Source organism: Camelus ferus, chromosome 16 (genome assembly GCF_009834535.1).
Source record: "Camelus ferus isolate YT-003-E chromosome 16, BCGSAC_Cfer_1.0, whole genome shotgun sequence".
NCBI classification, from domain to species: Eukaryota; Metazoa; Chordata; class Mammalia; order Artiodactyla; family Camelidae; genus Camelus; species Camelus ferus.
In genome coordinates, this window is record NC_045711.1 from 16,512,250 (window position 1) to 16,537,134 (window position 24,885).

Here is a 24,885-nt window from a genome sequence, read left to right on the forward strand (position 1 = left end):
GACCTCCGCTCAGGGTGCCTGGCGCTCATCACAGAATTGGGACTGATATTCTTTGCTGCCGTGTGTTACAGTCATTAGTGTATGTCTGTCACTGCTCCCCCAGGTAAATCCTCTGAGAGCCTACTGCCCAGCACGGTACTGGCCATGGGTTGGTATTCAGGAAATGTATGAGTGAATAAATGAATGATTGGATCTGGAACCCCATCTTATATTTTACTCTTGAGTGTAATGGAGTTAAAGGAGAATTGGCATTTTTCTATAATGAACACTTTTTTACGATCAGAGAAAATTTTTTTAACCATTTTTTTTTTAATCCATGATTAGCCTATGGGTTGTGTTACTGGTGTGACCGACGGGTGAGTTGGGAGACGCTGGCGGTTGGCTGCTCCCGTCCGGGTGTACTGACGAGCCCCTGCTCTGTTTCTGTCCCACAGCCCTTGTCGTCAGCACCACGTCAGCCGGGTTCGCGCTGGCCCCGGAACCGTTCGCCTGGCCCTGCTTCCTGTTCACGACCCTCGGGACCGGCCTCGCTTCCTGTGCCGCCAACTCCATCAACCAGGTCAGTGGGTCCCCTCTCAGCTGGGTCGCCGTGTTGTTACCTTTTCTCAGATTGCGTATGGTCTCATTTTTAAACAAAACCTTCCAAAATGACATCCGTTGCCAGAAAGGTACCATGAACTTGTCACACTCCGGGTTCTGAGAGGTCTGTGGGGTGCATGACCAGTCTGTCCTTTCTCTTGAGGTGGAAGGTGTTCACATGTGTTCGGGTGGGGGAGCAGTGGCGGATCCGCCCCAGATGCCCGGGCTTTGGGGTTGAGGGGTGTTTTCGGGCCGTCAGACTCTCTCCTCTGCCTGTTTCAGGTACGTTCCCCTGATCTTATGTGATTATGTGCTGTTCTTCCTTTGGTTTGACTGGTTTGCCTTTTAAACCACCGCTATGCACAACAGGCTGTTTTAAACAAGAACATCCAGGTTTTTAAAAAAAAAAAAAAATCAGCAATTCAGTATTCAGTAAACTTGGTATGTGGAATCAGAATATTTCAAAAATTAATTAGCATATTGTTTTTATTGCATCTCCATCCCACCCCCCTATTATTTTCAACATCAAAATGATTCTTTAAAATACTTCCCCCACCCCGGCCTGTTCGTTGTGGTGTGCCCCAATAGTTGTGGCTTTTTCATAAGATACTATGTGGGAAAGTCTTGGCTTAAACTTAAGGAAAGTCATTTTCATCACCAGAACACCCAAGAGGAGCTGGCACAGTTTTTAAACAGGAATTCAGGTTACCAGCAGGAAAACAGCTTGGCTGAGTGGATGTATAAGTTGGTAGTCTGCAAAATATGAGAGTTAATTTGGTAATGCTTAACATCGTTGTGTTTTTACAATGTGTTATCAGCTATTTGGAGAAGGATCAATCTATTTCAAATAAAGTTGGTTTTTGGTTTTTTTTTTTTTTTTTTTTTTTTTTACAATTGTAAATGTCAAAGCAGTCTTGTAGTGAGGTTCAGATAGTCCTGCCACTTTGTCTGCTCTGTAAACACAGAGCCGTCTCTTCCAGGGCTTTCTGCTGCCCTCCCAGAGTTCTTGGCTAAGAGAATGATCATGGTTTCGCAATGAACATGTTTTTAATGAAAATTTGAATAAAAAGCAATATAAGCAAGATGGATTTATGGGGCTATTTTGGGTCTGTTTTTTCAAAATGTTTTTAAATTATTACTTTTATGTAGTTATAAATCTGGGTCATCAGATTAAGCCAGGAAAACATTTTAGTTTTCAGGCTCCTTTTTAAAGTTGAAGAGCTGTATTTATCCTTGGGATATTAGCTGCTGTCTCCTGTTTAAATCATATAGATTTTAAATAAAGGATTCAGAAGCAACAACAGCAACAAACTAATAAACATAAAATGGTTCAGAAATCCCAAAATATTAGAAAAGATAATACAGAGTTGCCTTGAGTTGGAGCTGCCTGCCCACCCTCCCCCATCACCCCCCGAAAGAAAGGTGGTTCAGGAATTCATCAAGGAGAAAAACCCTTTGGTTGTAGCAAGAAAGTATCTGGAGAGAAAAAAAAAAAAAAGGAATGATTTACATTTAGGCAGAAATTTATGGAAGCTGAACATAAACCACGGTTTTAGAAATTTGAAAAGTTTAGGTGAGTTAGACGGCTGCTTTATTTCGTCATCCGTAGGACGTGTATTTGCTGTAGGGGGCGAGTTGGTCCCGCCGATTTGAAACTACCCAGGAGGCCACAGACTCTGTGGTGGGTTCCGCAGTGTCTGTCCCTCCCGCCACCGTCTCCTTGGGCTGCTCTCCTGCCCGGCCCGCCGCTCTCACGCACGCGGCCCTCCTGCTCCTCCTCGGGGACCTTCTCACTCTCCTCCTTCCGCCACGCGTCCCCTCCAGGCCCCTCAGTGTTGGACGGGGCGTCCGCCCTTCCTCTGTGATTTCTTCATCTTCCTGTCCGCATCATACTGCTTCCTCCCACCTGTCCTGGGCTTTGATTTCATTTGGAAGCATTGTAATACTTGACAAATCTTAATGATTTCCATCATCACAGAATTTCATTGTTTTGGTATCAACTAGCTTCTCAGATCACAATGTTTTCTAAATCATGTTGAAACTATTTTAGTTCTGGTGTTGTGAAGCAGTCTCCTAAAGTTAAAACAAAGGAACATGAGGCCATTTCCATTAGTGGCAGCAGAATGAAGAGCACCAGCAGCGAGGGCTGGACTGAGCTCCTGCGGAGCAGGTCAAGAAGGAGTCGTTGGCAGAGAGGAGGTGCTGACGGCTGCTCTGAGGGAGCTGGTGTTCGACGTAAAGACTGCAGATGTGCGGCTGGAACGTATGAATGTTCTCCAGCTTCCGGTAGGGTTCTGTGGGGAAAAAATTCACTTCTGTCTGTATTTATAAAAGGATTCAAATAACATTTCATATTTTTAAGACTTTCTTTAGCTGTTATGAATTTAGTTCTATTTCTTCTTCGTACCCTACTTCTGTGATCTCTCTGTGAAAGCAGGAAAAACAGAGCTTTGGAAAACTGTTCCTAATATTTGTTTTAAAGTAGGAAAGTGGGATTTAGCTCCTGATTTATAGAGCACAGACTACAGCATTAAGAGAGAGAGATGTGTGTACATAAGAAGCTACTAACATTAAGATGGAAAAAGGAATTACATCCGTGTTTTGGAAACTACCCACATGCTTCATTTAAAGCCACGGGGCAACTTTAAAGCGAGGTTGCCTTGCAAGGATGAAAGCAGTGCGTCCAGTCCAGCAGCTGGAAGATAAAACGTTATAGATGGCTTAGACTGATTGAATCTTGAGAAACGAGAGACTGAAAGGAAAAAGCTGAATAAAATTCCAGTAGAACGAATTAACAAATTGAAAGATAAGAATTATCAGAAAGTGATCATCACGACAATTTTGAGTATTTGACATAATAGCTATTGTTATAATAAGCTGTCTTTGGGATTATTTCACTTAGGTTACACATCCTTGAATTTTTAAAATAGAGATGAAGAGTGTGTCAGTAAGTACATTTCTACAGGACAGATCGTCTTGGTGACACACTGTTCCGTTTCATGGATGCGCCACGACTTTCGCAGCCAGTTCTCTATGGTTGCAGGTTTTTGCTTCTACACTAACAGCACACACATCTCTGTCTGTAAAGGACAAAATGCTGGAAATGAAACTGCTGAGCGGTAGGCTGCCGGCCAAAGCACGTATGAAACTGGTGCAACTGTGTGGCTCTTAGCAGAATAAGTAACTTCTAACATTCACACAGTGCTTTGGAGGTTACAAAGCCTGTCCACGTAAGTTACTGTTTAAAGCTTACAACCCCGTGAGCTAGGTGGCATCATGTCCCTTTCTTTTTGTAAAACATTTTGTTTGCCATTGAATCATTCTTTTAACAGCAACATTTAAAAAATTTCTGTGCAAATAAAGTTTTTATTGCAGATCAATGAGAAACCATAAATAAGTAAAAATAACAGTATCACTTTTTATTTTGTTTCCCTTGTGCCGGGCACTGTTCTGTGCGTTAGAGGGACAGCAGAGAAAAAGCAAAAGTCCCCGCCCTTACAGCTCATACCCCAGCACCCACACAGAGGCACTTGTTCACGTGTGATTTGTGTTACTACTCTGTAGACTTTTTTCACACACACACCTCCACATATAAATTAACTTCTCACAGAAGTGATTTCTGTAATATGTGTAGTTTCTGTGTAGCTTTAGGTAATGTCATGAACACCTTCCCGCGTCAGTATTTGCTACATAGCCCGATTTTAAGAGTTGTATATATAGGCGTACCCTGATTTGTTTAGTAAGTTTTTCCTTCTTTGACTTATTAGGGATTTTCAGTCTTTTGCCCGTACAATTTTATAGCTGAATCTTTGAACATGTTCTCAGCTGTTTCTTTAGTTTCCTGAAATTGTGCGATTGTATCAGAAGATACGTAGTTTTCAAAGTAAAAAGTTGAGATTAAAAAGGGTACGTATTTTACGTACAGCTGAATTGCTCCCCCGAAGGTCTTTCTTCGTTCGTTTGAAATCAGTTTATACTGCTGTTTGGCGCGGTGTAACAGAGCTCATCACTGACACTGCGCACTGGAAAATCTGTGCTGGGTTTATGGGTAACCTTGGTTGTGTCCTTTTAATTCAGCATGTTTTGACTACTTCGGAGGCAGAGTTGTTCTTTGTTTTGAGGGTAGTTTTAATGCTTATTTGCCCTTTGTGTTCGCCGGCGAGTTTTACCCATTTTGCTGTTGGACTCCACCTTTATGAGGTCTTGATGTACGTAGATTGGATTGTTAGCTTTTTGTCATGTGGGGTTCAAATATTTTCTGCAGTTCTGGGGGGTTTTCTTTTGAAGTGCAGATGTTTTATAAGTTTATGCAGTCAGATCTCTTAATTTTTAATACAGAGTTTCTCAACCTCGGCACTCTTGACAGTTTGGCCTGAAAACTTGGTTGTGGGGGCTGCCCTGTGCACGGTGGGGAGTTTCCCAGTGTCCCTGGTCTTCACCTACTGGATGCTGTTAGCACCGATCCCCCTCGTTGTGACACCTAAAAATGTCTTCAGAAGTTGTCATGTGTTCCTCGGGGCCCAGAACCCCCCGGTGGAGAACCACGGCTTTGGTAACGTCTGCTCTCGATTTCCCTCGAGATCCTGGCTCCAGTTTCTGCCACAGGTAACCTCTGGCTCACATTTCTACTTGTGTAATGCACGTTGATGGCTGGGGTGACCCTGTGTCCTGGTTTATGCTTGTGCCCCTGGTGTAAGTATTAGTAATGCCCCTTCAACCCTCAAGTGCTCCAGTTCAGACAGGAAGCCGTATGCTCTGTCCACAGCCCACCGGCGCCATCAGCCTCCCACTGTAGGAGACGTAGTGAGTTATCTCTGTGTCGGAGGCTTGGGCTCGGGCTCCGACCTCTCTGTTCACAGGTGTGCTGCCTAGACGAGTGTGGTATCCTCAGCGCAGCCCGGGGCCCCTGGCTCGCCCCACCTTCACCGTCTCTGTGGCTACATGCTGGGTCCACGGTCACGCCCAGCTGTGATGTTGTGTGTGTGTGTGTGTGTGTGTGTGTGTGTGTGTGTGTGTGTGTGTGGGTGTGCGGGTGCGTGCAGACAGGACAAAGAGTGTTTTCCTCCATCATCGCTCTACTCTCAGTAGGTCATTCAAGAATTTGGATGACTTTCGTGTTGGGCCTCTTTGGTTTTTGCAGCACTCCTGGCGGACACTGATGACTCCAGTTGCTGCTTGCATTTAGGGTAACTGGCTCTGTGGGTGACCAGGACTGAGCTGGAGTCTGCCTCCCATACCCCCAGCCTATCAGTCATCGTCCTCCTCTCTGTAAAACCCAGAGTCCCCTCTTCTTCCGTGTGACAGCACTTCCAACCTGTCACCTCCTAACTGTGGTTAACAGGCACTTGTGGTGCTGCTGTGTAATGATTCATCCGTGTCTCTTCCCCAGAGAATGCTTAACTCCTGAGACCAGTGATGTGATTTACTGACCTGTACAGCCATCGCTTCCCACAGGCGCATCGCTGGCCGGTAGGGTGAGGTCCCAAAGTAAGTCACCTCGGGAATAAAAGAATATTTACGAGGGGAGAGGGGGAAGTACCAAGAAGTTTTAATAACAGTAATTGCAGCTGACACTTCGCAGTTGCTATTTGCCAAGTAATGTTCTAAGCATTTTACATATATTAGCTCATTTGTTTAAATCTGGGTTCATGGGATTTCAGAAAATGGCTCCTTTGAAAGATCAAATAAATGATGAATGAATTCATAACTTAGACCTAGCTCTTAGAAGAACTATTGATGTTCTCAGAGACTTTATTTTGGAGAAAATTACAAGAAAGGCACAAAATGTTAAGTAGAGTTTCAGATCTGAGAGGCAGGTTATAATTAGAAAGGTAAAGTGATAAGGCTGTGTTATCTTTGGGATCTAGTGTATCTGTGAGTGTTGAAGAATTTTTATGAAAGGAAATGAAAGAGATCAAGAGGTGTGAATAAAATAGAGTAAAGAAGAGACGTGTTTTTTGTTTGATACTGACAATACCTGAGAGACTTTTCCTGGCTGAAATAAGGTAAAAAGGAAGAGCTTTGGATAAAAAGCTCTGAATTACAGGGTGGGTAGGGCAAAAGAAAATTCACAGCCTTTTAAACCCTGAGAGGAGAGACAGATAAAGATTCTCCTGTTTTCCCGGCGAATATGAGATTAGTATCTAAGGCATCTCTCCGCATTTTCCTTTTCTCTGACGTTCCTTTTGTTTTGTCTGTGCAGTCTGCCCTGAGCAATAGGAACTGACTTTCATCTCCTGTGCTGAACAGAAGTGGTTATGAAACTTGATGTTATGTTCTAGGAGAGTAAGGCTGATGTCGGTGGACACCGGCGATGTGATTTATAGAACATCGTGTGTGTAAGAAAAATCAGTATGAGAAATGTGTCTTCCTTCTGAATGTTGTGATTTGTCTGACTTTGATGTTTCAACTGGTGGGCAACATGCATTCACTGAGCGGCCTCCGAGGTCCACAACTTGTGGCTTATTCAGATGACTCAGATTAGCTACTGCGTTCCATCAGGTTTGCAGACAGGCATGTGGGAAAGAGTCTCCAGCTAAATCTGTTCTTTATAAAAGGCAACTGATGAGCGTTACTGAGCAGCGTCAGAAAGACAACGCACTTCAGTGCAGAGTCTCTTCCAGAATTTACAGAACCCCAAATAGTTCCTAAATGACATTTGCTTCTCCTCCTTGGAATGATCCTTCTAAGCAGAGAGAGTTTGGCGTTGGAATTTGTAACCAAAATAACTGTCGGTGAAGTTTTGCCAGTAAATGTAGAGATGGTGATCATTTGAGCACATATCCGTAGGTGGTGTTTTGCAGTTTACATGCCACGTTAAGGGGTCATTATTCTGTTTGCTTCTTACAACAACTCTGTGAGGCGGCGTTATCCCTGTGTCGTAGAGGAACAGGACGAAGCTTAGTGATGCTGTTGATCACATGTCTGAACCTGGTCCAGTTGAGAGCAGAACTGGTGGGCCATGCCCCCCCCCCCCCGCCCGGTCACTGCTTCTTCCTCTCAGGTGAAATGTCGTATGTGGTCACCCCCTCAGAACAGGGCGGTCCCCAGTTAGGGAGCCTGCCTTCCACCGGGTAACGGCTGACGTCCTGCTGCTGAGTCCCCGAGGGGGAGGAGCCTTCGTGCGCCCAGTAACGTCCATATCTCTGGAGAGACCGGGAGGCTTTAAAGCACGTGTGTGCGGTCACAGCCAAGTGCTTGGTTAACGGTAGCTGCTGTTACTGATACAGAAGTCTGGCCTGGTTCTGGCTGGCTCTCCGAATCTGGTCATCATCCAGTTGTCTCTGGGCAGGGCCGTGATGTGGAAAAGGGGGGGGGGGCTATGCTTACTTTCCGCAGTGAGCTGAGAGCCCTGGGGTATACCTGCAAGCTGCAGTGCACGGGTGAGTGGATGCACGTACACATTGATTCCGAGTACGTGACGCTGTGTGTGTGAGCCAGGCTCCGCAGACGCTGTTAGCGCTCTACCAGTTCCTCGGCATCGTGGAACTGTGCAGTCAGTTCTGGGAAACCTCAGAAACAGTGCTGGAAAAGGCTAATACATCAAACAGGTAGATGTTTAACTGAGGCATAATGGAAATGATGGAAATGACACTCATAGGGGTTGTTGGAGCTGTGGTTCTTGGCTTGTGCCTCTGGGTCTCGGGTTGTGATTAACTCTGACTCGGAGACTCAGAAACCTGCTTCCTTCCTAGATGTCCCACTGCCATTCCAGCCCCGCGGGAGGCAGGCTGGGTTTCTTCTCAAACTGTCTGTCTTCTCTCTCTCTCTCTCTCTTTTTAAAGTCTTCATTTATGTTTTGCCTTTCCTGGTAGCTTGTTCTCTGCTCTGAACCGCAGACTCCTTCCCCCGTTTTCCAGGTTAGGTTGACGCTTGGCTGGTTGGCTGATGACACTGATGTAAAAACATCCTGTGTGGCTGATCCTGGGAGACGATCTCATAGTCCCTTTGCCTTGGCACCTGCTGTAAAGCTTTAATACGTGAGAAATTTTGATGCTTTAGTATTTATACTTTAGAGTTGGAGTCCTTTGATGATTCTGAATTCCACACTGAACAGCCAGACACTTGAAAGGAGCAGGAACAGGAATGAGGGCGTCGGGAGGGACAGCGGGACGGAGTTGTTGCCCCCCTGCTCTTCCTGAGACTCCTTCGTCCGTTGCTGTTCCCGCCCAGTGGGTGGGGGAGCTCCGTGCTGCTTTAGGCAAGCTATCAGACCTTCAAAATTTGTGTGTCCGTGGTAAGTAAATCCTCAAATCCACATTTTCACGACCACCCAGCACTGTTTTATCGATTTTCTAAGAAGTTTTAAAAGATACTGTTTGGCAAGAAGGGGAAATTACTTACCTGGGTGATTAATCTTAAGGAAAATTTCACTCTGGCATTTCCTTCAGATCCTATGCCAGATTTCTCCCGGAAGCAATGATCACAAGGGGAACAAAGAAATTCTAAAGGATTTGAATGATGGAATGTAGAGATAGGATGAAACAAGGGAGAAAATTCAGTCGTTCGTAAGATTTATGTAAACTTGTGGTATCGAGTATCCTTATGCTTGAAAGTGCCCCGTGTAACCTCACAGCACTGCAATAACGCACAGGTTTAGCTTTTACTCCAACTGAGGCTTCTTTAATACGAGAAGGTATTTACCTGCTAGCTTATGCCAAAGAAAGCTACTGGAAAAGAAAACTATCACTGAAATAAAAGTTCTGTGTAACATCCTAATGTTTTCATGGAAGTATCTGAGTAAAGTTAGGGTTATTTTGGTGTTGCTTTTAGCAGAAAGACGGTTGATGACCTAGAAGTTTGGTGTCATTTACATCGCTGTTGTTCGGTTAACCAGTAAGAAGGATTAACCAGTGCTGTGTCTCGCTTCCTTAAACAGCCGGCCGGAGAACGTGGATAAAGACCCCTCCCCTAAAGTTACCACTGTCACCTCCTATTTAAAATAATGGGGGTTAAATAGAACGCTGGACATTCAGAGTATAAAAATATCTCAAGACCAGATTCTCGGTTCTTATAAAAAATATTCAGGGATTTTTTGTAAATCAGAATATTAGTAAAGGACACTTTTTACTGAGCTTGGATTCCCTCCACGATTCTCACTCTTGGGTAAATGAGCGGCAAGTAGTTTACTTAAATAAGCATGCGGTTAATCCTGAACAATTAGACAGTCCCTTAATTCAAAGCCTACCATATTGTCACACAAGAAAAATAGTCTGTAAGTTGTTCAGCACATTGGTATTTAGCCGTCTCAAATAGCTCTGGCTCAAGCAAAGTCAGACTGTATTAAAAATGACCCTTTCCATAAGTACTCTGAACATTCAGGCCTCGGGACTTCGCTTTAATGCCTTTGAAAGTCAGGAAAATGTGACTGAACTAGTTCTCACTTGCACAGAATTTTGTTTACTCTGCTTCGTTCAAGTTAAAACCATCGAGGCCGGGGTGGGGGTGGGGGTGCTGACGTCCCCGTGGCGCTCACCTGCCAGTCAGGGAGAAACGCCGACTGCCAGCGACCGAAGAGCAAGCTGTCGTTAGGTAGTCAGAAGTGCCAGTGCCGTGTGGTCGTCTCTTCCTGAAAGGCATTTTCAGAAGGGATTCTGACATATTCATTGATTACCTTTGCTAGTGATAAAAAGAGCAGTGCCTGCTCTGAAGTGGCTCCCAGTCCAGGAGAGGAAGGCGGGCTTGGGGACAAGCACTGCGGAACGGCCGAGGCCGGGAGTCCGATGCCGGCAGCGCCTGAGGTGTGCCGGGGAGGGTGGGGGCTGGTCGTCTCCACCTGCGGATGTTAGGAGAGCTTCCCAGAGAGGCTACCGAGCCTCCGGAGATCAGGGGGGTGTTTGCCAGGCAGACGTACTGGTACCAGCTGGAGAGAACGTCATGTATAAAGACGTGGAGGCGGGAAAGTCTGTACACACAGGACCTGCGGACACCATAGCGCTGCAGAGGCATGAGGCACAGGCGTGGAGGACGTGTGCGGGGTCGGGCTGCAGAAGTCAGCAGGGTGGTCATCACGGGCCTGGTGCCTTGCTCAAGCACCCAGACTTACTTGCAGGCACCGGGCTGCCACTGGCAGGTGTCCGCAAAGCCAGCCCACCGTCGGTGGCTGTCCAGCACTCCAAGGACAAAGACGAAAGTCCTGGCTTCTCCTCCAGGCTCTGCGTGGTCTGTTTCCTCTCCAGCCTCACCCCCTTCCACCAGCCGCGTCTCAGACCATCGCATCTGCCGTGACCTTGGCTGAAACGTCGCCCTTTCAGCAGGGTCTCCGGCTGCCTGTGTTGAGCCAGGCACCGTAATGCATGCCGGGCAGACAGAAGGTCGCTCCTCCCATGGAGTGGAAGTGGGGAAGCAAAAGGTGGGCAGTAGATATTTAAAAAGAAGATGTCAGGCAGGGATAGTCCTGCGGTGGGCCCAGAACCGGCTGGAGCAGCGGCATCGCAGCCCCGCAAGCCCTGACCCCCGTCCTGGCCAGCTCTTCTTCCCTGTCACCCCGCAGCCTTCCTTCATGGTGCTTTTCACGGTTTGTAAGTGTACGTTTGGGAGATCATTTGATTGTAAGCTCAGCGAGGGCAGGACCTCGTCTATTTATCCACAGCTCAGGGCCAGGCAGGCCGAGGTGGTGCCCAGGCTCGCTGAGCAGACTGCCGGAGCCGGTTCTGTGCCTGCGCTGTGACTTTGGTCAGTTGAGTTAACCTCTCTCAACAGAGGAGGTTGTTGAGAGAGCTCAAGGCCATACCTGGTCCTTAGAGAAGGGCCTGGTCCTTAGAAAGCACGCAATTAATGTTAATTATTTTTACTTTCTATTTATAGGAATTTATCGAATAAGAAAAGGAGGTGGGGAGATTTTCTTTCTATAAAAATTGACTTAGCTGTTCTCTGCGAGCAAAGCCTAAAGACAGACCAACTCAGAAGACAAGTCAAGTCGTTTAGCTCATGAGAGCCTGCAGGGCATCATTAGGAGAGGTGTCCAGTTACAAGGCCTCGGTCACTGATGGAACGTCCTAGTGAGGAGACGAAAGGAGTGTAATGCCTGGTAGGTGTCTGACGTGGCGGAGCGGACGGACAGAGTGCCGTCCAGTAAGCCAGGGATCACAGGTGAAGGAGCAAGTCTTGGCAGAGAAATGGTAATTCAGTTCGGATTTCTTGGCAGGGAGGTGAGGGCAGGGGTGGAGGCGTTTGCTGTGCTTTTGGTAAATCCAGGCGGGATGAACAGGGCCATCGTTCAACTGCAGGAGCAGGAGACAGGCAGGTGGAGAGCTGGTACCGGAAGGCTGGCGGCGGCATCTGGGTGAGAGTGGGCGAGCTGGGGGCGGGGGCAGAGAGCAGCCTGTCCTTGAGGACGGTGGAGAGGCTGCGGTCTGCAACAGGGGTGCTGTGGACATTTTTGATGTTTCCTGGGATGGGACCATAAAGATACTGGACAGACAGGACAGTGTGAACTGATCAACTCGGGATAAAGCCTCAGGTTCCCTCCTCGGGGTGCAGCTCCTCCCCCGCTCACCCCAGTGCAGCCACGCCAGCCCCTGGCCACCATCTCCAGCCTGTCAGGAGTGCTCCTGCCCCAGGGTCTTGGCAGCTCTCCCCCAGCATCCACGTGGCTTCATTCGAACTTATGCTCAGAATCCCTGCTCTGAGTGAAGGGCACACCCACGCTCCACACTCCTGTGCCTAAGCCTCCGATGTGGTTTCTGGTGCCTTGTCTGTTCCCCACCACCACCAGAAGGTTGGCACCGTGAGAGGAGAGCCTTGGTTTTATCTGTTACTGCTCTCCCAGTGCTGAGAAAATTGTCCCACACATAGTGGGAGCCCAGCATACTGATGAGCAAGTGAATAATGAAGCCGCTTACTGTTTGGTGGGAGGAATGGGCCTCAATGAAGAAGTGACACAGACAGATGTAAAATTACAACTGTGGTAAGTGGTTAGGCATTCAGGGCACACAGGGTACGCCTGACCTGTCCCCAAGGAAGGCAGGCAGGTGGGTTGACACCAGTGGATGCAAACTGGGAACCGGTGCTTGGCCCTCATCGCTCACCTTTGTCTTCCTGTGTGTTGCTTCTTCCACCTCTTAAGCTACCTGGTTCCTGGGACTATAATTACATTTGTAGGAAACAGTCTTGCTGGCAAGTGATTATAGACAAACCTCAGAAGTGAGATTTTTTTTTAAAAGCTGTTCCCTGATCACAGGGAATTCATCTCAGTCACCCCTAGTGGTTTGTTCCATTTTCAGAGGCAGATGCTTTGGGCTCTCTTCCGTCTGTGTTTTGCTTGCTGTCTGCGGGCTGTGTGGCGGCCTTGGTGAACGAGGAGAGAGTGCCCTGGCCAGGCAGTGGCTGCGGTCAGCCGGCCTAGGTCAGTGCAGGACCTCTGGTTTTTAGTACACGCTAGACACATGGATTTTCCAGTGAAATTCTCTGAGTTTTCAATATGAAATGTTGGCTCAATTTTTTGAAGCCTTGCCTATACCGAACAGAACCTGTCAGTGGGTTGAATTTTCCTTGGGGACCCCACTTCCCAGTTCTGGCCTTTGCAATAGGACGTATAATTTATATATCATCATTGACCAAACATTTTTTTTTGAAGAAGAAGAAAGAAAGATCTTTCTTCTGAAAACAGAATTCTTCACAACTAAATAGTGGGGCATACTTTTCTCTCCTCATTTTCATCGCACCAAGCGAAGTGAAGCACAGACTATCTCAGCAGCTTAGATAGAACTAAGCTGCTGAACCCGAGCTTGTGGGTTAGCGGCTGGCCTTGGATACGCGTGTCTTCTCAGGCCGTACCACAGATGCGCTCATTGGTTTTAAGTTTGGAAAAGGGAGTATGGTACTGCTTTAGCATCCAAAAGGTAAAGTCAAAGAGGGTCAGCTGAACATTGCTTCAAGAAACACCTGGAAATTTCAAATACGTTTACGATTGCGTCTCCCCTGGTGGCGATGGCTCTGTGTTTCAGAAAGTGCCATTATTGTAACAGAGGAACACACAGCCCTCTGTAAAATTTACATCATCAAGTTTCAGCACCTTCAAAGACAACAGCGCTTCCAGCCTGCGTTTGTCCCCTGTGAGGAGCTGCTCCGGTGGGTGTTGTATCATTCCACGTGAAATGCTTCGGCTTCATCGTCTCTCATTTATGTGCAGTTGTCTGTGGTCAGTTTTCCATTTTGCAGTTGTCAAACGGCTGTCAAATTAAAAGACCAGACCCTGTGTTAATTTACATTTCGTGCCATTCCGCATTAGTGCATTTCTTGGCTTAAGTATTTAAATAGTTAACCACGTGTCTTAATCATCCTGTCCCTCCCTAGCCCATTTCTTTTCCCCCAAATGTCCACTCATAAATGAAGTATGGTACTCTAAATATCTTTATTATTTTCCAAGCACAGCTTTCGACAGTCAGCGTGAACTTCTAACAAAGTCGCTTGAATTAGCCTGCAGTTGTTTCCACTGCTCCCTTTGCAGGAAGAATCTGGTCGGTGCGAAGCTGTCATCCTGACTTTCGCCGCCCTGCCTGTTCGCTTCCCCACTCTCGTCACTTCTGTCAGGTTGGAATCTGAGTCGCAGTCACACGGAGGAGTCTTACCTTGCTTTCCCCGAGTCTGTAGAGGGTGGGGTAATGGTGAAGAATGGTTTTTAATAATTCATCTCTCAAAGAACTGTTTCTGGGCTCGCCATTGATGTCGCACTCCTGAGTGTGTCAAGCTGCCAGCAGGTGACATTGCCACTGTCATCCTCTGTAAAAGCGGGGTTAAAGGATAAGCTGAGGCAGCTTAAATTTTTCATGAGTTTATGTATTTGAGCAAAAATCAACTCAAGTCAGGCAGCACCAAACCAGGAGTGGTTGGCAAAGCGCCACAGACAGGGGGCCCCGGAAAGACTCAGAGAGGCCCACCTGCGAGCGAGGAGGTGGTGTGGTCGTCGGGCGCTCAGGAGGCGGCCTGTGGTCAGCTGCCCGGGCTGCGGTCTCTCCACCTGGAGGTGCTTACGGGCGGAGGTGTGGGTTTGCATGGGTAGGCTGCTCAGGCAGCAGAAGCACTCCGGTCTGGTGGGGGCCTTGCTTGCTGAATTCAGCTGAGGTCCGCCTGAGGTGTTTGAGGACTACTTCAGTTGAAAAAATTAGTCATAAGCGTGTATAATTCTCAGTTATTATATAGGAAACACCTTAAATGGATATTCTTAAGTATGGTAGGCAGAGATTGGTGTGAAAGGCGTTTCCATGTTAGTTACAGTTAACCTTTTGCCCCAAGGTCATTTTAATCACCATTGTTTTGTACAGGTTTCCTGTGAATTTACATATTAGGGCTTAATTTAACCCTTCCTGGATTTTGATACATTCTGCTTCGGCCTCTTAACTCCTCATGCATTCATGACACCGTTTACTAGACTGCACTTACGTTTTGCTCACATCTGAATGTTCAGTAGCCTCTGAGCCTCTTTCTGGCTACAAGGGCTTATCTTATTTATCTTAATCCCTGGTGCCTGGCGCTCACTGCATGGCTGTTGAATGAATGAATGAGAAAATGAGCCCGTAGGTGACAACATAGCCCCGTGGCCAGCGGGGCCCAAATCCGCAAGGTTGCTCTGTGCCTTTGCTGTTCTGACCTCAACTAACAGCTGTTATTTAAAAAAAATGAAGTCACACTTTACAAGGTAAAGAGGATAATCCTATTGTTTGTACAAGTTGTCTTGGAAACGTATTAGTCATCTTTGAAAGGATTAGCATAAAGATTGTGATAAAACAAGTTAAATTAAACTTGAGCAAGACTAAGGGAGTAGATAAAATCAAGCTTAAGTCAATGACAACGTACAAGTTATTTATAACAGCACGGTGGGTTTTTTCATACAGTACTGAATGAGATCGGGTATTAATTTCATCCTTGTCATTTGGAGGCTTTTAAAAATTATTCTTCATTAGTTGGAATCCCAAAGTGATTTGGAGGTAATGCTATGAGTTACGTGTTCTCTGTACAACAAAGAGGTATTAATGAAAATGTGTTTCAGCGATGTATTTCCTCCTCAGAAGCTTCATGACCAGAGGAAAAAATTAGGAGATACAGAAACCCCGACTCTTTACATCTCCTCCCGCCTCCTCAACGGCCCCATTAGGACTTTTTTTTTTTTTTTTTTTTGCCAGTGGGAGGTCATGAGGTTTATTTATTTATTTATTTTGGGTTTTCAGGGGAGGTATTTGAACCCAGGACCTCGTGCACGCTAAGCACGCACTCTACCACTTGAGCTGCACTCTCCCCGCCGCCCACTAGGACTTCTGCAACATGCTAGGCATGCAGCGTCTAACTCTGAGCCTGTGGTCCTCCCCCTTAAACCTGCTCTGCTGCCTGTCTCCGTGCTGTTGATCAATCTGACAGGATGGTTGCTCAAGCCAGAGACTCTGGAGTCATCCACGGTCCCTGCTTTTCTCCCTCAGGGAGGACGTAGGTCTGCTGGAAGGATCGTGGGTTCAGTTTTGGACATGCTAAGTTGGAGGTGCCTTCGTTATAGCTGGGAGGAAGTGACAGGGAAACAGGTGGACACCTGGGTCTGGAAGTCAGCGCAGAGGAATGGTCGCAGGTGGAAATGTGCGTGTCGTCCCTCAGAGACAGTGACTGTAGCTGTGCACTCAAGTGAGATGGGGTGGCCCAGGAGCAGCCTCATGGGGCTGCGCAGCTGCATGGCTCGTGGAGGAGGTGACCTTGCAGAGGACACTAAGGAGAAAAAGAAGGAAACCGGGATATCAGGAAAGCAAAAGGGCACTGCTAAGTGCTGAAAGCGGCCAACAGGTGGCGTGGGCTGAGGGCTGAGGACTGTGGGGACGGTGATGAGACCGTCGGCGATGACTTGGGAAGAGCTGTGCTGAAGTCTGGTGGGTGGGGAAGCCGGGGACCCACCATGGGGCACAATTCCAGAGGACGTCATTCCCAAGGAGGGAAGACCAGCAGTCCTCCGGGGAGCAGCAGGGTGCGGGAGCGTGGGGAACTGGATTGGAGACAGGACTTCCATGGAAGGGGATGAAACGGGGCAGTGGGTGTAGGGAGGTTCACACGGAAATGGTGAGCAATGTCTGCGCTCCCCGGGCTGCAGTGTTGGAGGCTCATCCAGCTGGTCTGTCCAGCCGATGGCTCTGTCTCTGCAGCTTCGATCCTTCGAAGTGCCGTCACCAGCATGTGGAGGGCCCGGCCTTCGTAGCACCCAGTCTCCCGCGCAGGTGGTGCATGTGTTTTCCTTCTCTGTCATCCGTCCTCACCCTGTGGATGCCCTTTTGGCCATTTTCTTCCCTTTGTCCCTTCGCTGTGTCATCTGGGTGAGTGTGCCCTGCCCACTCTGCCCACGACGGGTGTAGTTGCCTTCAGAGTGGGTTTTGTTCCTTACCAGTTCTGGCGCTGGCTTTAATTCTGCAATTGCTTGTTTAAATGTGTCTGTTCATACCTTGCAGCTCTTATGCCCTGTCTGCCTCAGCCAGCTGTATTTCATTTTGCCTTTGATTTCAGGCTTTATGATCTGAATTTTATTATGAATAGGAAGTCAGTGTCCATTTTAAAAATTGTGTATTTATTCCCAGGCACTTGCTAAGAACCGTGATAAGGAAGAAAGAGTAATAAACTGGAAAACTTAAGCAGAAGCAAGGTCAGTGCTTAGGGACGCATAGCTTAATGTCTGTCATCGTTGCCATGCGGCTGCAGCTCAGCCATGTAGGCTTTAAGCAGCCTGGTGGTCAGCGTGACAGTGGGAATAATTGTGAATTCCAGGAGCTGCAGCATCCTGGTGGAGGCAGCCTGGTGTCATGGTTGAGGACACAGGCACGGGTCCCAGCTGTCGGTGGTGCTGAGACGTGGCCCAATCACTTGACCTTTCTGTGCTTCGACTTCATCTGTAGAATGGAGGTGGCAGTGATGGCGCCTGCCTGTGTCCTGTGCTGTCACTGGAGATGAGTAAACAAAGCATTACCTCTCCCACAGCCTCGTGGGAATATGAGCTCTCTACACAGGTAACTGCGGCGGAAGGTAGCAGATAAGTAAGAGAAGTGAAGTTGTATGGGGTATCACAGAGGAAAGATGATCTCTGGCCTCTGGGGGGGGGGGTGCGCTTTGGCCTGGGAGAGTGTGCAGGGCTGGGAGATGCGGAGAAGATGCTTCCCATCCAGAGAAATAACCTGAGCCCAGACAGGGGAACCGGGGGCGTCCAGGCCTCGGGGGCCAGGTAGGGGAAGGAGGGACTTGGCCACAGGCTGGAGACACACTGTGGGTGTCCTGTCGCCGGGCAGAGGAGTCCAGGGGAGATAGAGTCACTGAGGTGGGAAGAACTGGAGGAAACAGGGCCTCAGAAGTGATGAGGATAAGGAAGAGGAAATGGATCTGAGACAAAAAGGGCCTTCATTCTGAGAATTTACTTTGAGCCACGACTTTTTAATAGGCAGATGTGTCTGCCGACCTGGGTGGCAGCCGCCCCTGTGGTCAGAGTCCCCTTCCTGCTCTGGCCCCTGGGGTGACGTCACGTCACCCGCTGAACCACCTGGTGTTTCCCTCTGTGATTTTTACAGGGCCTTGGTAGCCCCCTTTTTTATAGTTTATCATAGTTTCTGTGGTTAACTTTTTTAAAGTAGTGAAAGTCAAGAGAAGTTTAATACAATTATAAGGAAGATTCTGATGAGAGAAAATCTTTTTTCCTGTACTTTTAATTGTGAGTAAACGATTAGCAGCACTTTATCATGAAGTTGAAGAAAAATATTTTTTTAAGAAATGCCAAACTTCCTCTAAAATCTCTTGGGAGTAGTTAATTCCCCCTTTTGCTACATGGAAATTTCAGAAACGTTAAAATTACAAGTGAAGCAAAGGTGGATGCCTGCAGACCGTTCTTACACACGCTCCTTCCCGCCCAGGCTCCGGCACGGTTACAGCGCCGTCAACTTGTTACTTGCTGGTCCGAGGACAGTGGGCCACGTCAGTGGGGCATCGACCAGCCTGCTGACATCCTCCTCTTTGGGTGGTTTTTCTTTCTGTAGACATTTTCTGTTGGCCCTTGTCCACTTCGGTGTGGGAGGGATGGGGTAAGGTGGTGAGAGGCCTGCTTTTATGAGAAGTCTGTGTCTGTGGGTATCCTTGAACTGTTAGGAAGACTGACCCCCCAGTGGATAGGAATCTCACCATCATCAGAGTCGTACACGCAGGGCTAGAATTTGCCTGCTCGAGGCTGCACACGTGAGTCTCTCCGTTCAGATGTGCTCCCGAGAATCTCTTCCAGCTTCCGGCTAACCTGCTGCTGGGTTGATTCTGTTGGCTTGTTTCCTTCCTCCGCTGGAACAGTCTTAACGCAGTGTTAACACCTGAGGCAAGGAGGCACCGAATTCTGCCCCTGCACACTGCCCAGGCTTCCCTCCACCCCTGAGTTCTGTGTCTCCTGGTTCCTAGTCCTGTGGGTTATCCTTTGAATAAACATATATCCAAATAGATATTAAATATATATTTTTAAACGTGTACGTTTTGCTTTGCTTGTGGCATGTGAGGCCTCCAGGTGACTCACTGCTTCCTCCGTCTCTGGCTCCGTCACTCTACAAATAACCATAATCATCGTGAAGGCTGACAACAGCATCACTGCAGGTCCCAGGCCCGTTAGCGCATCATCTGATTTTGTCTTGGTAGCAACCCTGGAAGCCGGGTCTTGTTTTCACCGTCGGACAGATGAGGAAATGGACGCTCAGAGAAGTGAAGTGATTTGCCTCAGGTGCTTGGCCGAATGGCAGCGCTGGAAGGCGTTCCAGTTTTATCTGGCCCCAGAGCCCTTTCCCTCTCCACTCGGATTTAGCACCTGGTTTCTGACCTGGCCTTGGCCAGACACCGTTGCACAGCGCCCGGCTCCCAGGCGCCCGCCCCCCTCCCGGCAGCCGCAGAGCCGTGGGTCTGGCCTGCGGCTGCGCGAGTGCCGCGTGGTGACTTCAACCCTGCGGTGCCGCTGGCGCCGGCTTCTCACCCCCGCCCCCCCCCCCACCCCGTGTAGTCCGACCCCAGCCCTGGTTGCTGGCAGTGACTGGGGAAGGAAAATGCCCTGGGCCGACTGAAGGAAGTCCTGCCAGGCGGCGGCGCTGCGACAGCTCGCGGCCTCTCGGGCGCCACGGAAGCCCAGTCAGTGCTGGACAGCCCGCTGGCCAGGACGCCGTTGCTTCAGCCACCCACGTTCAGTTAGTACCTTTCCCACGTGTGCAGCGGCCAGAAACCAGCCGCCTCCTGCCGAACCTAAGAAGCGAGGAAGCACCTCCAGTGCCGCGTTTGGGGAGTCGCCTCTCCGTGAAGGGGCCGGCGTGCGGGGGCGGCCACCGCAGAAGGGGCTGGAGAGCAGAGGCCGCGCCCTCGGCCCTGGGAGGATGTGCCGCCGGGCGTCGCGGAGGGAGGGCTGGCGCCGGAGCGGGACCGGGCACTTCGCGGCCGGCGTACGGAGCCACTTCCTGGGCCGGGTCCTTGATCCCCCCGCAGCTCTCTGAGGCCCCTGGCTGCGCACCGCTCGGGAAACTGAGGCTTGGAGGTGCACTCGCCTTGCCTTGGGTGCCGGAGCGCACTGGGGACGCCAGGCGCTTCTGTCTGGGGACCTACCGTACCAGCCGTGAGCCCGCTCACGCGGTGAGCTCCTGACCTGGGGAAGCCGCTGCTTGCGAGTTTTCCTGAAGCTGCAGACCCACAGTCCGTCGTAAGGAATCTGGATCCCAAATCATAAACCTCTTCTCAGCAGCAGTCACTCAGTAATTGTCTGAGGACTACTTGAATAGAACGGACTCACACAGGTGGTACCCCTGATGCGTGAGCTGTGAAAATTAAAGCGTTTTTCAGAACCAGAGATTTTTTTTCCCCCAGTGTGGATAAAGTAGCCCAGAGCTTGATGGAAACATACGAAACTAATTTGTCTGATTAAAAAGAAAAATTTATACAAATCATAAAATTAGGAAGGCAGTTTGTAACGAAAGGCATTAAGTAGGGACTGTAAATGTGAGTTCTGTGGTCTGTTTGGTATCACATTGTAATGTAAATAGTATATCCAAGGAAACTGTGAAATCGAGGAGTAAGTCCACCCTCCCCGGGTCCGGGAACGTGAGCTGGTGGGAGCCAGGGCCTTCTGGGCGGGGAGCAGTGTCTCTGCTCACGGGGGGCCGGTGGGGGGGCCAGTTGCTGCCAGCCTGGGAGCGACAGGTGCCTGCAATTTGTGTTCAGAGCCGCTTAAGTATCTTTAATCAGAGTCCGTTTTTAAGTCAAACCATATGATATTCAGGCACGGACTGGTCTCCTCTCAGTATCAAGTGCTCTCCGCCTTTCTCAGGGCCTGCATCAGCAGTACCCAGCTGTGAAACCAGGCTTGCCTTGTGTCACTTAAAGGCAGATAAAATGTTTAGACCAGTTTCCGTGGATTGCACGGGGTGAGTTCACGTCCCTCTCTCCTGTCACCGTGACAGTGGGTCTCTAAAGAATAAATCAGGTGCCTGATTCTTGTCTTCTGCTCAGTTCAGCTATAGCTAGGTTAGTTGTGGCTTCAACTTTGCAGGCTGACCACTCTGTTAGATTCGTACAGCTCTGTCTTAGCGATAGAAAGAACACGTCATCTCTTTAACTTGGCAAAAAAAAAAAATTGTAAATTGTGAGCAGCCACTTTAGAGAGACTTGTATTTAGCGTTTGTTACACTTCATGGCCCTTTTGTCGAAGGTAAAGAAGTAGAGGGTAGTTTCAGGGAAGTAGAACAGTGCCCCGAGAATATTCCTCAAGAACTTTCACATTGGTTTTGTTTGTTTGTTTGTTTTCCCCCTAATTTCCATTAATGTAGAATAAAGAAGGTAAGATTCTTGTAGGACAACCCAAAGTTGATGATGCTTTTCTTTCTCGGTTCAGAATATGAGTGGGGCGTGCGGCTGCAGCCCGCTGTCCTTGGTCGTGCACATTTGCCCGCGCGGTCGGCAGTGCACGTGTAATTTGTTAAGGGGCCCCTTGATGATGAGGACGGTGTATTCCTTGCATAAGCCCCGGTTCTTAGATGACGAGTTGCGGGAATTGGGTAAAGGAGGGAAGGAATGGCCTGTCGCGTTCTTGCCGTCAGTGGTCCGGGTCAGAGACCCCCGGTGCTCCCCCACACCCTCTGTGCTCTGTTTCCTTTATCTGTCAGGATGGGGAGTCTCTCCTACCCTGAGGAGGCTTGTGAGGGTTGGGTGTTTTCACACGTGTGGAGGTGGCAAATGCTGGGGATTATTTGTTTAATGTTGATTCAGGACCGATTTATAAGTTACACCGGAAACAAATGTTCCCTGATTTTAGAAATGTTCCTTTTTGTGTAAAATTATTTAAGTCTCATTTTTTTTCCCATTGCATGATCGGTTTTCACTTTGGTTTGAAATCCAATAGAAAATGGCCAGTAAAAGCAGGTGACAAATTGATTTATGAGACGCCGGTTGGGTTTTCTCCCCCCTGAAATGTGAACAATGAAATGTGAACTTCATCTTTAAATGTATTTACACAGGTTGTCACTGATGAATGCACATCGGTAAAATAAGTACAGGAATGTTTTTATCCTGTCACCTCCAGTTGAAACGTTTCACGGAGGCTGTAGTTTTCAACGTGCTCTGAAAAGAGAATGCTCCGCTCCTACAGCTGATGGGAGGTGACAGCGTGCCCTTCTTGGACCACATTGTCATCATATTAGTAAAAATGTAGTAAAGCCCGGAAGCCGTCTAGAATGGGATTTTAGGTGCTGTTTGTAACTTTTGGAGCGTTAAAGCCGTTCTCGGCTGCATCAGCCTTGTACCAAAAAGGTTCATTGCCATTGAAAGGAAAACATTTGGGCTATTGAAAAACAAAATTTTCCTTCAATACTGGGAACCACACTGTAAAGTTTAAAACATACTCAGAGGCCGGCGTTCAGAGCCAGACGATGAAATGCAGCTCTTCCAGCAGGCAAATGAACCTGGGACCCGGTTCCAGAGGGAAACGCCTGTGAGTTTAAAGAACTAAGCCAGGCCCCCTGTGAGCGCCAGCAGCCGAGGCCTGTGCGGGTCCACCTCTATTGTGCATCCTCTGAGAAGACTGCACAGCGAACGTTCTGGGCACTCGAAGCATCCAGTTCACTTTCGGTCTCTAACATACACGTCAGTACTTAAGTCGGGTAGACAGCAGCACTAATCATATTAAGCACAGTGTCTGAGCTCACGGGGAATGCATAATTAATTAACGCGTTGTCTTCGAGGACCTCGTAGCCCGGCCAAGGGCAAGAGCTCCACGCACAGCCTGTCCCGTGCGCGCGGAGGAGGGCTCCCCCTCGGTGCCGCCTGCCCCACCACCGCGACTCTGCTCACTAAATCTCCTTCGTTACACCTCTAATACGAGCCAAAGCCGTCAGACAACCTCCATTAAAGTGTTTGCCACGGAGAACTCTCTCTGGGGTAGTAAATGCTAATTCAGTGTCAATTAGAAAAATGCTTCTAACAAAACAGTGCGATTACTAAGGGGTACTTGTGTTGATTCATGGCTGGGATTTTTTTCCCCCCTAATTCCTTATAAGGATGCAGCTTTCATTACTTTCTATTTATTATTTTAAATATGTTTAGCTTGAAGGCACTTTACCATTTCATCTTTATTTTAAAATGTACCCAAATGTTTACTTCTCCATCAATATCCATTTAAACTTAAGCCATTTCGGTCTCACTAATTTAAATTCCTTTAGTCAAACCATTGAATAAAGGGTTCAGTATAAACTCTTGAATTACTGCATTCAAACACACTTTTAAAAGTTTTTGATTTCTGTAATCCTCTCCTTAGTTTTGAAGATGTATGATGTATATTTTAAAAATAAATCCAGCTTTAATAAACATCCTGTTACCACAGCTAATTAACTGAAAAGTAACTCTTTTCTCTTTGCAACATCTATATAGATGTGTTTAAACTTTAATATAGTATTCTATACTTTCATTGGTATACATGTTTTAAGCCATTTTTATTGAACTATGTGTGTTAAATGGTGATGGTGGTCACAGTTCTGTTTTTCTTATTATTTTGATGAAAATCATCTTTGTTAAGCTCACTGATATGACGGTGTTTGTTGGAGGGGCTGTTACAGGGTGGGGGCGTGCAATGGGGTGTAATTCGATGGGGTGAACTTGGTAATGTTCCTTTGGTAACTTGGTGTGTAATTTAATTCTCTCAAGCTCTTGCAGGATTAAAATCTATGTATTTTTTGCTCTATATGATATTTTAGTAGTTTAAAATTATGAGGAAATATTTACTCCAAGTATTAATCAGTGCGAGCATTAGTGAAATATGTTAAATCATATTGATTTGGGCTCTGACTTGTTTTTAACTTCAGAAGAAATAGGTGATCAATAACTATAATTCATCTTTCCTTGAATAATAGGATCATGTATTTGGTGCAAAGGATGGGAAGTCCCAGGCTTCATACTTAAATTTTTGAAATATAATCTTGAAAGAAAATAGTTGAATTTAACCAAGACTGTGGTATAATTTTTGAATTAACTTTGGCTCTTTTAAAGAGCGTTAGTTTTAAGGTAGGTGATGGAGCAATGTGTAAATTTAAGCTATTTGCTTTCTTTACTAAACCAGCTTCTCTACTGGAGGTGCATATTTTTATAAATTGAATGTCTTGAATAGATTATTTTTGAAGAATATTTTTCCTGTATCCACTTTCCTGGTGCCACCACCACGTAAAGTTATACCACTGAGACATTCTGATGGGCCGGCGACGGCCCCACCATATTTCAGCTGTTTGTTATTCTTACCTCGGTTTTCTCATATATTTGCGTACTAGTGGCGAGGAAGGAGAGGTAAGACATACTCTGTTGTCAAGCCTTAACATTGATAAATAAAAATAAGCTATAGTCAGTTTAAATTTTCCGCACCCAGAGAAAGTTTTTAGATTACTGAACAAAAATTCAGATGCAGTAAATGCATTCTGCTTGTTATATTTACATAGGTCAAAACTAAGAAATAGTCATTTGAGCCAGTGAGTTCTATAAGATAAAAATTTTATGTATGTGTGTGAGTGTCCTGCATTAAGAATTTACACATTTTGTCCTATGATTGAATTAAAATATGGGTATTGTTACTGTTATTCTATATTTAAAAATTAAAAGTTTTTTTTTTTTTTTTTTTGCACACTTAGATTCTGTTCTATTAATTACATGCTACTGAGAAGTTACTGTTTGGCCCTCAAGTACTAAAACAGTCTGGTAATATGGCCACATCAAAGTTAGCACCACCTTCAGAAGTGTTTTTAATTTTTTTCAAAAGTTGCATTTTTTTTAAGTTGCATTTTTAATAGTAATTTGAATCTTTGTGCATGTGTG

General features: G+C 47.2%; 1 protein-coding gene across 1 annotated transcript in view; it reads left to right on the forward strand.

Moving 5' to 3' along the window:
- LOC102512561 (protoheme IX farnesyltransferase, mitochondrial) overlaps positions 1 to 24,885 on the forward strand; it is a 94,607-nt gene that overhangs the window by 18,902 nt on the left and 50,820 nt on the right. Inside the window, 1 exon segment of the mRNA XM_014550880.2 lies at positions 435 to 559. Coding sequence (XP_014406366.2) covers positions 435 to 559 — 125 coding nt within the window.